Consider the following 15,700-nt stretch of genomic DNA (forward strand, 5'->3'; position numbering starts at 1 on the left):
AATATGACCCAGCCTAGCCCAGGCACTGCCAACTTTCTATCAGTGCTTAGAACAGTGCTTGGCACATAGTAAGTGCTTAACAAATACCATCATCATTATCATGAAGAAGCAGTGTTGCCTAGTGGAAAGAGTACAGTTCCTGCTCTGTTTCTGGTCGGGTCACTTAACTTCTCTCTTCTCCCTCTTTCTTTAGACTGAGAGCCCCAGGTAGGATGGAAACTGTGTCTGGTCTACCTTGTATCCACCCCAGTGCTTAGCCAAATGCTTGACAGGAAGTACTTATCAAATGCTGGATAGAGCACTAGCCTGGGCATCAGAGGGACATGGGTTCTAATCCTAACTTCACCACTTGTCTGCTGTTGTTATCTTGGGCAAGTCACTCTACTTCTGTGGGCCCCCGTTATCTCAAAAATGAGGATTAAGTTGGTGAGCTCCATATGGGACATGGACTGTGTCCAATTGGATTATTTTGTATCTATGTCAGTGCTTAGTACAGTGCCTAGAAAATAGTAAGTGCTTAAATATTGATAATAATTATTGTTGTTGTTATTATTCCTACTAGGTCTCAGAACCCAGTGGAGATGAGTGACTCCTGTCTCACTGCAACCTTACCCAGATTGCCAGGGGGATGCTTAAAATAAACCAAGTGCCAGTGGTCCAGTTCCACTACAGTAGCTAGGTTCATCCCAGTAGATGGGTTTGCACAGCTGCCATACTGTTTTTGCCACTTGTCGTGTTTATCGCTGTTTACAAACTTGCCAACTCTTGACAGCTCAATCTTCCTGCAGCTTTAGTTCCTACAGGACATCCTGATTGCCCTTCTGCAGTCTGGTATACATGCTGCAGTGATCTCCCAACAATACAATGATAGAGACTGTGCTTTCCTGGGTCCCTGCTCATTCATTCAATAGTATTTACTGAGCTCTTACTATGTGCAGAGCACTGTACTAAGCGCTTGTAATGTGCAATTCAGCAACAAATAGAGACAATCCCTGCCCAGTAACAGGCTCACAATCTACCTTCTCTGTTTCTTAATTTGTTGATTTACAAACTAGGCAAAAGAAAATCTGTCCTTTATATGCTATAATGATATAGACAAAAGACAGTATGAGTGATACCTCAAACCCTTGTGAAAGAAAAGTTCAATATCAATGAGAAGCATCATGGCAAGAACGTGTATTTGGGAGTCATAGGACATGAGTTCTAATCTACATCTGCTAAGTGACTTTGGGCAAGTCACTTCACTTTTCTGGGCCTCACTTACAGCATCTGTAAAATGGAGATTAAGACTGTGAGCCCCATGTGGGACAGGTACTGTATCCAACCTGATTATCTTATATTACCCCAACACTTAGGGATAGTGCATGGCACATAGTAAGCACGTAACAAATAGCATAATTGTTATTTAAAGGTTTGGAGTGTGCTGTCTTTCATATTAGGTCCCTTGCATTGTTCTGGGAAAGCAAAGTATTTACAAATGGCATTCTTTTAGTGTTTAAAAAATGCATTTATGTCATCTTAAACAATGGGTTGCTTTGAAATGATCTCCAAATTTGTAGTTCAATCTGAAGTTTTTAATTCAGATAGTATTTTCTACCAAAATAATTTCAGTAATTTGAATTGATCAGCATTTGTTTTACTAAAATTTTCCATTCAAGAGACTACATGTAAATCTGTCAACTTGTTGACTGTTTGAGTCAATTTACTAAGGCTAGAGGGAGGATTTTCCTAGAGAGTCTTCTCAGTACATTCTGACTAATAAAAGTATGAAAATTAAACAGCAAACTTCTTCAATAGAATGCACTGTGAGCCCATTTGGGGGCAGGAATTGTCTCTATCTGTTGCCAAATTGTACATTCCAAGGGCTTAGTACAGTGCTCTGCACATACTAAGCGCTCAAAAAAGACTACTGAATGAATGAATAAATGCATGGTGGAAATGACTAGCTGTAAAGTTATTAAGAACCAGTGTCTGCTGATAGTTGTGTTTATCTGTAACTGACTAATGAATGTGGAAAACCTTTCTTTGTTCCTCTTGTAATCTTAGGTCTGCCTTGACTGGAATTTGACAGAAGATGTTACAGCAGCTTTACCGGTCGAAATGGCTAGCTGTAGGGATTGTTTTTGGCGCTGTCTTCTCAATTTGCTTGGGCCAAAACGATGATGGTAAGCCTGCCTTTAGTTTGACCTTTATATTTAACCAGAATCCATGCTGTTCAACTAAAATAAAGGACATAGAAATAACTTCTTCTGATTTTGTACTTCACCTAAAAATTCAGTGGCTCTGTGCCATGTTGTCTCTTTAATGAAGTGATCCTTGCAGAAAGAACATTAGAAGGACTGGGTGTCTTAATAAAGACAGGGAAAGCATCCAGCATAGCCAAAGTATTTGGAAATGTGTGGTTTCTCATAAGACAGTGCAATAAATGTACAATTTCAGAAAAATATGCAAATGAAGTTCAGTTAGAGAGCTGAGAGACTGTGGACAAAGAATAAGCTAAATGTTCCCTGAAGTGTCTGGAGGAGTTGGTGAAGTGACTCAAGTACTGGGGAAAGAGTTGGGTTCTGGGTTGGATACACCCCTAAGACCTCATTCATTAATCTGACTATTGAAGTTTATATTCAGTGTTCAAATAAGAAATATTGATTATAATACCATATTGTTCCAATTTGCTGATATAACCCTCTTCATGCTTTCTAATTTCAATTTTTCTATTCCCTTGAACTATCTTTCTTGTCATTTCTCCACATGAAGTGATTGAAATATGAGAGAATTTTTTCCTCCCCTTGAACTGTAAGCCCCATCTGGGACAGGAATGGTTTCTGACCTGATTGTCTTTTATCTACCTCAGTGCTTATTACAGTGCTTGTCACATAATGAGCACTAAGCAAATTCTGTTGTTGTTACTATAATAATAATAATACTAATTATGGTATTTAGGCACTCAGTATGTGTCAAGCACCGTTCTAAGTGCTGGGGTAGATACAAGGTAATCAAGTTGGCCCTCATGGGGCTCACAGTCTTAATTCCCATTTGACAGATGAAGTAACAGAGGCACAGAGAAGTTGTGACTTGCCCAAGGTCACACAGCAGACAAGTGGCGGAGACAGGATTAGACCCCACTACCTCTGACTCCAAAGCCCATGCTGCTTTGAAGGTTTAATAAACAAATTTGTTGAGTTCAGTAAAGATGGTGATAATAATAATAATGTTGGTATTTGTTAAGCGCTTACTATGTGCAGAGCACTGTTCTAAGCGCTGGCGTAGACACAGGGGAATCAGGTTGTCCCACGTGGGGCTCACAGTCTTAATCCCCATTTTACAGATGAGGGAACTGAGGCACAGAGAAGTTAAGTGACTTGCCCATAGTCACACAGAAGTTAAGTGACTTGCCCATAGTCACACAGCTGACAAGTGGCAGAGCTGGGATTCGAACTCATGAGCCCTGACTCCAAAGCCCGTGCTCTTTCCAGTGTGCCACGCTGCTTCTCTAAGTGCTCATGGTTCTCTAAGTTCTCTAAGTGCTCTAAGTGCTCAATGGTGGATTTGAGTATATCAATTTAGTCATTGAGATTTGCTCAAATAGATGAGGTTTTGGTACCTACCCCACCAAGTGAATATGAGAATTGAGTTATCTTGCAACCATTTTAGAGAAAGCTGTTACACTTAAGGAAATTATTGATGAAGACAGTGTAGCCTAATGGATAGAGAATGGGCCTAGGAATCCGAATGACCTGGGTTGTAATCCCAGCTCTGCTACTTATCTGTTGTGTGACCTTAGGAAAGTCACTGAATTTATCTGTGTCTCAGTTACCTCATCTGTAAAATGGGCATTAAGATGGTGAATCCCATGTGGGACATGTACTGTGTTCAGTCTGATTAGCTTGTCTCTAGACTGTAAACTCAGTGTGCACAGGGATTGTGTCCATTCATTATGTCATACTTTCCCAAGCACTTAGTACAGTGCTCTGCACATAGTAAGCACTCAATAAATATGATTGAATGAATCTACCTCAGTGTTCAATACAGTTCCTGGCACATAATGAGCACTTGACAAATACCATTAAAAAAAGACCCTGATGGAGAAATGAGTTCAAGGGAGTTCAGGAGTGAGTCTGCTATAGGGTACATTAACAAGATAAGAACAAAGTTGTTCCATTTAAATTGGACATATTCTTTACTAAAGCTGGAAAATATACTTCCACAATCAGCAGAAAGAACAACAGATGTATGCTTTTGCAACTGATGTTTTCCTTTGACTTTAAACAGTTTTGTTTTGCTTAATATAACATACATAGTAAAAAAAAGAATATTTTTATAGGTTTTCAAACTTATCCTAATTCATAACGTTAGCATCTATAAAATACTTTCCCCTTAATGCAGCCATATTAATACAGGGAAATGTAAGCCCATAATACCTTCATTCTAGAGAGAGTTAGTTTTCTAGGTAGTCCTCAAGTCTGTATCATGGGGTCCCCTATGTTGATAAATGGGTGTGGAGAGCCTTAAAAGACACAAAACTTCATTTTCATCAGTTTAACCTGATTTTGTAACCTGAATGAATTATGAGTGCTGTTAATCATATACAGAAAAAATTTCCCAAATGGCAGCATCAACGCTTGAGGAAAGGGTAAAATCTGCACTGATGGGAACTGTGCCTTCAGGCATTCTTTGCTTCAGTCAGAGGGTATGGCTATTAAAACCTCACCGCCGACAAGTTGCAGGGCTGGCATTAGAACCCATGTCCTTTAAGTCCCAAGTCTGTGCTCTTGCCACCAAGCCATGCTGTTACTCTATTATTATCATTATTATTACTATCATCTTTAGCCCTGAAAGCTAAATCTCTGCTCACTAACTTCTGAAAAAGTATAGTTAGGGTATAACTTGGGGCTTGTGGGTGCCGGTGCAGTGGAAAGAAGCAGAATGGCCTAGTGGATAGAGTCTGGGCCAGGGAGTCAGAGGGCCTGTGTTCTAATGCCGGCTATGCTACTTGTCTGCTGTGTGACCTTGGGCAAGTCACTTCACTTCTCTGGGCCTCATTTACATCATCTGTAAAATGGGGATGAAGAGTGTGAGCCCCATGTGGGACAGGGCCTGTGTCCAACCTGATTACCTTATAACCACCCCAGTACTTACAACAGTCCTTGGCACATAGTAAGTGCTTACTTAGCAAGAGCCATAATTATTATTATTATTATTATTATTACAACTTGTTCACCAAGGAAAATCTGACCTTGAATCCAAAATAAGGGACAGTTAAATGATTGGTCCTAGAAACAGGGTCTTTGTCTCTGGAAACAATTCCAATCCATTTCATCATCATTGATTTAGAGAAAAATTTTATTACTGACCTCTCAGCAGTCAGCATTCTGAATTTATTCAGGTACTAAAATACACACCCTCTTGAAGTAGTGGGCAGAGGGCTTTAGAGTCCTGGAGCTGGTAGTTAGAACAGAATGACTTAGTGGGTAGAGTGTTGGCCTGGGAGTCAGAAGGACCTGGGTTCTAAAGAGCATGGGCTTGGGAGTCAGACTTCATGGGTTCTAATTCTGTCTCTGCCTCTAATCAGCTGTGTGACTTTGGGTAAGTCACTTGACTTCTCTGTGCCTCGGTTACCTCATCTGTAAAATGGAGGTGAAAACTGTGAGCCCCACTTGGGATGACCTGATTACCTTGTATCTACCCAAGTACTTAGAACAGTGCTTGGGATATAGTAAACACTTAGCAAATGCCATCATTATTATTACTAATCTCAACTCTGCCACTTGTCTATTGTATGACCTTGGGAAAGTCACTTAACTTTTCTGTGCCTCAGTAACTTCTATAAAATGGGAATTAAGACCATGAGCCTCATGTGGTACATGGAGAGTGTCCAACCTGATTAGCTTGTTATCTATCCCAGTGTTTAGAAGAGTATCTGGCACATAGTAAGCAATTAATAAATATTGAAAAATAAGGCAGTCAGAAGAGCTTGGACATTAGAGGCAAAGAGACTCATGAAAAACCTGGCCATTGCCAGAATGTTTCTGCTAGTCCCTTCCTGCCTCTCTTACCCTTAACTTTCATGGACAGTCTTTGCTTCTGGCTCTTTTGACTTTCCACTGAGAGCATTAGTACAACTCTTCACTGGTCAAGAACTCCTCAGGGATATATAAAACAGGAATTCTAATGAACTCACATTCTTGCTGTATTTTTTAGCAAATCATGTTAGGTATCATGATATCTAAACCCTCTAAACCTTTAACCTTCATATCAAGGATATAATTCCACTAAATACTTCAGTTGTAATATTCCTTTTTCAATTAACCTCTTTAAAAGGGGAAAAAAATCAAACATTTCAAAAAGATTTTCCCAGAAAGACTGTCCCTTAAGTAATCAGAACTTTCTGTTGTTTCTTTCTTTCTCTCTAGATATATTTGATATTCATGGTACGTAAGCAAATGAGTAGCTTCCCTCTTTTTCTGTGTAACATTGTTGTGACTTTCACCCTGCTATGTTATCTAGTTGCTGTCAAGAACAGTTAAGAATGTGAATTGCTGTTGCGCTTTATGTGGCTGAGTGGACTGACCTGCACATAGATGAGATGATTTGACTTTATCCAAAACGGTTTTCAAAAGAGCAGCACTTAGCCGGTTTCCTGGTCTTCAATAGGCCAGACTCTTCAGGGACCACTTCATGCGCCATGATAGTAACTAATATAAAATCCACCAAGTGATCCCTAACAGAGACATGCTAATTTGTTAAATGTTTACTTCCAGTAGAGCTAGCTGAAAGCAGTCTGCATCCTAAGAACTGTTTTGGTTAATGTCGAAATGCCTTTCTCATAGAAAAAACTGTGGTTCTTGTATATTTGTTTACAGAAGTGACTCCAGGGAGTAATTTCAAATATCTGTTAAGTACCTGTTAAAATGATGCTGGTCTCCATTGCTTTCAAAACAATGGAGATGAGCATCATTTTCGTATTTCGACATTTCAAATCTAACAGAAAATTCCAAACCCTGTAATCTAAATGATTTCATGCCACAATCAGGACACCTACATTTATGGACTAAGTGTTTATTTACAAAGTATGTAGTGTGATTTTCCAGAGATTTCCCATTTCTTTCTAGCACTTGGTGTGTAACTGGTTTAAACTCTTAGATTATGAGCATTATATGGGAAGGGAGTATATCTGATTATCTTGTCTATACTCAGTGCTTAGGACCCTGCTTGATGCACTGTTACCACTTTATAAATATGATTACTACTTTTTTATTATCAGTATCCAAAACAATGACCCAGACTTTGCTGATGTGGGTCTCAAATTGCTATTGGCTAGTGCTTTAAAAATATCTTTTCAGGAATGTTTCAGTGATTTAAAGGGCTCAAAATAGGTACCCGGCATCACCTTAGACAGATGGTCTAGGATAGATAATAGAGTAGATTTAAGCTCCTGTGACAGCACTAAGTAGTAAATTTCGGCCACTTGTCTTTTATGTGACCTGGGGCAAGTCACTTAATTTACTTGGGCCTCAATGTCCTCATATGCAAAGTGGGGATTAAGATTATGAGCCCCATGTGGGACATGGACTATGTCCAACCTGATTACTTTGTGTCTACCCCAGTGCTTAGAACAGTGCCTGATCCATAACAGTAAACGCTTAACAGATACCATAAATAAAAGTCTGCCTATTCAAAAAAAAAAAAAATCTAGACCTACACTTTAGGCTATTAGCCCCTTGTGGTCGGGGACTGTGTCTGTTATATTGTGCATGGCATAGTGGATAGAGCAAGGGCCTGGAGGTCAGAAGGTCATGAGTTTTAATCCTGACCACCGTTTGTTTGCTGGGTGACCTTAGGCAAGTCACTTCACTTCTCTGAGCCTGTTACCTCATCTGTAAAATGGGAACTGAGACTGTGAGCCCCATGTGTCCAACCCAATTTGCTTATATCCACCCTGGTGTTTAGTACAGTGCCTGGCACATATTAAGCACTTAACGAATACCACAATTATTATTAATAATATTATTATTACTCTCTCAAGCACTTAGTACAGTGCTGTGCACACAGTAAGCACTGAATAAATATGATGGATTGAGTTTGTCCACCAGAAAACCCTGTGAGGTATTCACCAGGCACTAGCATTGAAAACAAAGGATTCCCTGGCTTGTCTCTTCTGAATGGGTAGAGTGCATCAAGATGAGTAGTTCTTTCTACATTGCATACAGAAGTAACATGGCCTAGTGGAAAGAGTAAGGGCTGGGATCAGAGGACCTAAGTTCTAATTCCATTACTTGCCTGCTGCTGAGTGATGATGGGAAAGTTCCTTAACTCCTCTGGGATTGTTTCCTCATCTGTATCCTTCCCTCTTCAGCAGTGAGCCTCATATAGGAAAGCATGGTGTTCCACCAGATTATGTTGCATCTATCTCAGGGTTTGGTGAAGTGTTTGGCACATAGGCAGCATATAACAAATAACCGAAGCACTAATTATGATTAGTACTACGCTGCCACTTCAAACATTGACAGGAACTCAAGCCCTGTCCCTTTTCCATGTGGCCCTACAGATGAGAGATTATAGTGCTATCTCCTCCCACTACTTGCAAATTTTTGTCTCCATCCTTCATTAGACTGTAAACTCTTTGTGGTCAGGGAACATGTGTCTTGCTTTTGTTGTATTTTTCCAGTGCTTTAGTAATTCAGTGCTTTTCAGTAAGTATTAAATGTTTACCACTTATTGTGATGCTAAGGGAATGCAGATCAAGTTAAAGAATGGGGTGACCAGTGGTGGGATATACTGGCCAAGGATATACTGATGGCCAACAAATTATGGACATTTTCCCTATATTTATTTTGCCCTAAATTGACAACCACTGCACTTCTGAAGAGTGTTAAATCTCATGATGAGTGAGACTGGGATTTCTTTACTGACATATATTGGATAAAGGGTAGCATTATTAACCCTCATGTATCAGGGGCACTTAAAAGCAATAATAAATTTAAAAAGCCAGCCAGGATCCAGGTTCTATTTATAGCACAATCCTGGTAACCATGGCTGAAATAGTTCCCAGACAGAATCAATTACCAGCCATTGGTTGTGGTATTCCTTAAGTACTTACTAAGTGATAAGTACTGTAATAATTGGAACAGATGCTAGATAACCAGATCATAGTTCCCTGCTCCACATGGAGCTCACAGGGTAAGTTAGATGGAGAGGCAGTGTAGCCTAGTGGATAGATAAATCACAGGAATTATAAGCCTTAGAGTCAAAAGGACCTGTGTTCTAGTCCTTGTTTTGCCACAGTCTGCTGTGTGACCTGTTATGGATTTTTATCAGAGAATCGACTCTGATCTCGCAATCGCATGAGAGGGTTTCGTGACCTTGGTGTAGAAATGAACAGACTCAAGAGAGCGAGCCGAGAGAGCAAGAAAGGGCAGTAAGTGGCTGCCACCCATTCACCCCACGGGGTACAAGTGACCAACAGCCCTGAGCCATACCGAACCTGGTACCTTTATTTGCAAGAATTTCTGCGTTCCACTTGACGGCAACTCTTCCCCGCACACCCAAAATCCCACCGAGCCCCCTTGTGTTGGCCGGAACTCCACCTTCCATTCAGAACCAGTTCTTAGGAGTGGTAATGTAATTGACACATCGTTACCCAAATTTAACTGATTGATCTACCACAAGATGGAGAATAAATGGAGACAGGATGTCTAGCCGAGTATTGGAAGGAGATAGAATGGAGACAGGATGGTCAATTGCCTAATACAATATGCGAAGGAGACACAATAGAGACAGGATGGTAAATCGTCCAGTACAGACCTTAGGCAAGTCACTTAACTCCTCTGTGCCTCAGTTACCTCATTTGCAAAATGGGGATTAACACTGTGAGTCCCATGTGGGACAGGGACTGTATCCAATCTGAATGCCTTGTATTTACCCCAGCGCTTAGAACAGTGTCTGGCACATAAGAGCATTAACAAATGACGTTTTAAAAAATGCACTGAACCTCCATATTACTTATGAGGAAACTGAAGCGTAAGTGACTTGCCCAAGGTCAAAAAGCAGGAAAGTGGCAAAACTGGGATTAGAATCCAGATTCTCTAATTCTCAGGCCTCTGGTCTTTACACTAGACTACATACTATTCCAATGTCAAATCAATATCACAATTGAAAAGAATGTAGGAGGATATTCCAATGGAGATTTATCAATTGATAGTAAAGTTTTGCATATATACAGACTGATGCAGAAACCCTTCACCATATTCTCAGGCCAGGCTCCAAAGCATATGTGCATTTCTTCTCTGACACTTTTTTTTGCTTGTTAAAGGTATGGAATCATAAATCCTCAAATAAGACCCCAAAGAACCTGGCCTATTTTCCACATATATTGCTTAAAGATCAACATTTGTGTCCCTAAAACAGACTGGGGACAAAGCCAGGAGAGATTTTTTCCATCAGCATCCAGAGCAGGCAGCAGCAGATAGAAAAAGATATGGTGTCTATGAAGTCATTAATGAAGACTTTAGCTCTACTTCAAAGTACAGTCCTCCCAGAAAGCCGCTATAGCCTCTGGGAAATGTAGGGAAACAGGTCCTTTGTGTCCTGGGAAATGTATTATTTTCTCTCTTCTTGCAATGTATTTCCCAGCCAAATTGCAACCACTCCCTTGGAGAGTTGAAAAATCACATGATTCTTATCCGAAGTCTGCAAGTGACCCATCTGTCTGGCAAAGAATACAATTGAATCATTCTTATTCCCGTACAAGGGAATATTTCATTAATGACAGGAATACCATAATAACCCTTTGAAAATAGCTTCTCACACTGAGGAAGAGGAGTCCCTTTGAAAATCAGCCAAACTGTACAGACAGTGCCTTAGCTATAATTTTTGAACAAGTAATAGCCACTGTCAAATATATGAAAAGTGATAAAACACCTGGATCTAATAGCATTCCTGCCAAACTCTGTTAAGAAAGAGGGTACCTACAATCTTCAGACATATTGAAAAGGTCTTCCTTAAGAAATGAAACACTGAAGAAGTGCCCACAGGCCCTCAATTTTTTTACTATCATTGCCACCGTCAAGAAGAAGAGTGAGGAAATTGACTATGCAGATTCTTTAGGTATCATATTGTTTCCCATTGCTGGCGATATTCTAGTCAGAATTCCTCTGGATGAGCTACTTTCCAAGTGCTTAGTACAGTTCTCTGTACACAGAAATCGCTCAATAAATACAATTGAATGAATGAATGAATGAATGAATATAGTTAACCATGAAGTGAGTTGCAGGGCAGCTTCAGACCTAAACCCAGCTCAGTGAAAGTTTTCTTTTCAGCACACAAGGTAAAGGAACCATTTGACACATTCCCTGGACCTACCTTTTGTAACTGCAAAGCAAATTTGCCTAGCTTGAGATTTCAACTATATTCTCAAGCTACTCCATGAAATACGATCAGATGTCAGAATTGAAGTTGCCCAATCTAACCCTTGACCCTTCACTCTCAGAATAAAACAACGATTGGCTAGTGGTCCATCCTGCCATAATTGATGATATGACAAGAGATGTGGAAGCTGTCATCAGGATATGTTTCTGATATGCTGATGACTACAGTTTTGTTGCATATAAGCAGGCATTATGGATATATTTCATATGATCACAAACATTATTTTTCTCTGAAGTACGCAGAATCCCCTGAAAGTTAAGAATAAATAACATTGAATATTAACTTTCATTTCTCCCATGAACATTGTGAGGTAGATGAAATGAGAAAGATTTTACATAATTATATTAGCAGTCCTCTTTACATGGTTCCAGTAAGACCTTATTTAGAATAAGACTATTAAGGTAAAATCCCGGCTCGGCCACTTGTCAGCTGTGTGACTTTGGGCAAGTGACTTCACTTCTCAGTGCCTCAGTTACCTCATCTGTAAAATGGGGATGAAGACTGTGAGCCCCACGTGGGACAATCTGATTCCCCTGTGTCTACCCCAGCGCTTAGAACAGTGCTCGGCACATAGTAAGCGCTTAACAAATACCAACATAACTCAATAGAATTAGCGATGTACGCTGCTGCGGAGAGCAGGGCTGACTGCAGAGGGTGAACCTAATATGTCAGTTGTGATTGTGGGGGATACAAGGGTTACACACTTACTGACTGCTAGAATCAGGGGAAAAGGAGGTAGTTTAAGGGTGAATGGAAGCCAGTCCCATTAGAATCTGCTAATCCTGGGGTTTGTTATGTGCATAAATAATAACGATGCACATAGACATTTTTTATCACAAATATGTCTTCATATTCCTTCAGTATTCTAAACAATTTCCCTCTCAAAGTAATGCTTACTGTACAAGAATTTTAATTCTGACTTACCTTTCAATTGATTGGGCATTGATATGAGGTAATTAGTACCGAAGACAGGTGGATTTTAAACAGGCTTTTAGCCCGACAATATTAATATTCATAGATCTAGGTGTTCTTTGAAGCCTTGCCTGTATTTTGTGTTCATTGCTTTCCGAGCATTCTGTTTTCTATCACACCAAATTCTACAACAGAAAGGAAGAGCATTACATTTAATGCGGTTAATATTTGATCAAAGCAAAGAAACCCCTCCAACACACCCCAACCCTGACATTTCAGTGGAAAGAGCACAGACTGGGGAGTCAGAGGTCATGGGTTCAAATCCCGGCCCTGCCGCTTTTACAATGCTCTGCACACAGTTTTCAATAAACAAGATTGAATGAATAAGTGACTCCTGAAAGAAGTGTGATTTTAGTGACTTTGGGCAAATCACTTAAATTCTCTGTGCCTCAGTTACCTCATCTGTAAAATGGGCATTAAGACTCCGAGCCCCATGTGGGACCACCTGATCACCTTGTATCCTCCCCAGCGCTTAGAACAGTGCTTTGAACATAGTAAGCACTTAAATGCCATCATTTTTTTTCTGTGAGCCTCTTATCTGACCTGTTCCTGCTGTACCAACCACCAAAAAGTCAGAGCTTTGAGGTTAACACTACAGTAGCTTCTCTAATTCCTGCTTATGTGACTAGAAGAATCAATGAACTGCATTTATTGAGTGTTTACTTGGGAGAGTACAGTATAGCAGAGTTGGTAGAGATGTTCCCTGCCCATAATGTGCTTAATAGTCTAACGGGGGAGAATTTCAATATCCAGCAACATTTTACGATCAATAAATCAACCAGATCATTTAAAAACTATTAATGTATTCCAGAATGCCAGTGTAAAACAAGTAGGTGAAAAAGGGCTTTAGAAAAAGAAAGGCTTTGGATAGCTATGGTGCTTGAAAGATTATCATTTAATTTGCTTCCGATTGGCATTTTTGGTGATGCTGATACTTACCCCTGAACTTGTGGTGGAGGAGGGTGAGAGGAAAAAAAAAAAGTCTAATGAAATGTTAAAAACGGTGTTGTCTGACTTAATTTTGGCATAATGTTTTCAGTTAGGAAAAATCATGCTATGGATTTTTTTATTCACCAATGAGACTGTCCTCCCAAAATGACACTTGAATATACAGTGCACATATATAGAGCCAGCATGGTCGAATAGAAAAAGCACAGGGCCATGAGTCAAGAGAACTGGATTCAAGTTCTGGCTTTTCCACTTGCCTGATATGTAACCTTGGCAAGTTCAAATTTCTCTGTCCCTCACTTTGATTATCAGTAAAATGGCAGACAGCAACCATGTCCGATGTGATAACAGTGTTTTTACCCCAGGGCTTAGCAGAGTGTGTGGTACCTTTTTATTATTAGAGTACTTTGAAGTTTTTTCACCATATTCGAAAGAAAAAGTCTAAATTGCAAGCTCTTCTGAAATTTCCTGGGCTAGTGAAATGACCTTTTTTCTTTTACAACAGTTTTGTTTTTCCCTTTAACATTTATAACTTGACAGTGGGATACGGCTGGTATTGAAACTGAAACCTTCAAATTATCCATCAGCCACAAAATGCCCCAAGGGTACCCTTTATGACCTGAAAAATCACTTCTGGGATAAAAACAAAGGAAAATTTCAAAGCATCTTTATTCGTTTCTAGTAATCTTGGCTGAGGGACACTCCAGCTCACAAGCAGGGCTCCTCTCAAGTCACCCTACTCACATTGCCTTACTCTTGTCTTTCTCAACACTGACATCTTTGCTCATGTCTTTCCTTCTGCCTGGAAGTCCTTTCCCTTCATATCCAGCAGACTACTACTCTCCCAATCTCCCAGGCTATGCTAAAATCACTTCTTTCAGGAGTCACTCATTCATTCAATCTTGTTTATTGAAAACTAACAATGTGCAGATCGTTGTACTAAATGCTTGGGAGAGTCTTGTCTTACGCTGTCAAGTCATTTCCGATGCACAGAGACTCCATGGACACATCTGACCCAGAAAACCCCACTTTCCATCTGCAGTCGTCGTGGTAGTGTATCTATAGAGTTTTCTTGGTAAAAATACAGAAGTGGTTTACCACTGCCTCCTTCCACGCAGTAAACCTGAATCTCCATCCTCGAGTCTCTCCCATGTTGCTGCTGCCCACTACAGGTGAGTTTTGACTTGTAGCAGATTGCCTTCCACTCACTAGCCACTGCCCAAGCTAGGAATGGAATGGTTATGCCTCCTTTTGACTCTCCCTCCTGTAGCTGAGACTAGTAGAGTACTAGAAATTCTCTAGGTGCTCTCCTGAGATGGGGTTTGGGAGAGTACAATACAAAAATAAACACACACAGTCCTTGCCAACAACAAGCTTACAGTCTAGAGGGAAGGAGACAGCAATACAAATGAATAAATTGTAGATATGTACATAAATACTTGCCTCTGGGAGCGGGGAAGAACAAAGGGAGTAAATTAGGGCAATGCAGAAGGGAGTGACAGAAGAGGAACTTAGGGGTTTAGTCTGGGAAGGCCTCTGGAGGGGATGTGCCTTCAGTAAGGCTTTGAAGGGGGAAGAGAGTGATTGTCAGATTTGAGGGAGGAGGGCATTCCAGGCTAGAGGCAGGATGTCAGCTAGGGGTTGGTGCTAAGGTCAAGATACAGTGACAAGGTTAGCTTTAGAGGAGTGAAGTGTGTGGGCTGTGTTATAGAAGAGTAGTGAGGTGAGGTAGAATGGAGTAAGGTGGTGGAGTGCTTTAAAGCCAGTGGTGAGGAATTATTTTTGATGTAGAAGTGGATGGGAAACCACTGGAGTTTTTTGAGGAGCAGGGTGACATGTCCTGAACGTTTTTGTAGAAAAATGATCTGGGTAGCTGAGTGAAGTGTGGCCTAGAGTGGGAAGAGATAGGAGGCTGGGAGGTCAGCAAGGAGGCTGATCCAAAAATATACGTGAGTTAGGATGACTCATTCTAATAATGTCATAGCAGTTTGGATGGAGAGGAATGGGTGGATTTTAATGATGGTGTGAAGGTGGGACCGACAGGACTTAAGTGACGGATTGAATATTTGGGTCAAATGAGAGAGAGGAGTCAAGATAATAACCAAGGTTATGGGTTTGTGAGACAGGAAGGATGGTAATGCCATCTACAGTGATGGGAAAGTCAGATGGAGGTCAGGGTTTGAATGGGAAGAGGAGGTCTTTTTTGGACATGTTAAGTTTGAGGTGACAGGAGGACATCCAAATACAGATGTCTTGGAGGCAAGAGGAAATGCAAGACTACAGAGAGGGAGAAAGATCAGGGCTGGAGATGTAGGTTTGCATATCATTCATATAGAGGTGGTAGTTGAAGTCATGG

General features: G+C 40.5%; 1 protein-coding gene across 1 annotated transcript in view; it reads left to right on the forward strand.

Annotated features, from left to right (window-relative positions):
* The window catches only part of PCDH15 (protocadherin related 15), a 913,479-nt gene that overhangs the window by 121,076 nt on the left and 776,703 nt on the right, over positions 1-15,700 (forward strand). Inside the window, exon 2 of the mRNA XM_029061331.2 lies at positions 2,047-2,165. Coding sequence (XP_028917164.1) covers positions 2,075-2,165 — 91 coding nt within the window. The 5' untranslated portion in view covers positions 2,047-2,074. The remainder of the gene's footprint in view (positions 1-2,046; positions 2,166-15,700) is intronic.

Source organism: Ornithorhynchus anatinus, chromosome 3, assembly GCF_004115215.2.
Source record: "Ornithorhynchus anatinus isolate Pmale09 chromosome 3, mOrnAna1.pri.v4, whole genome shotgun sequence".
NCBI lineage: Eukaryota > Metazoa > Chordata > Mammalia > Monotremata > Ornithorhynchidae > Ornithorhynchus > Ornithorhynchus anatinus.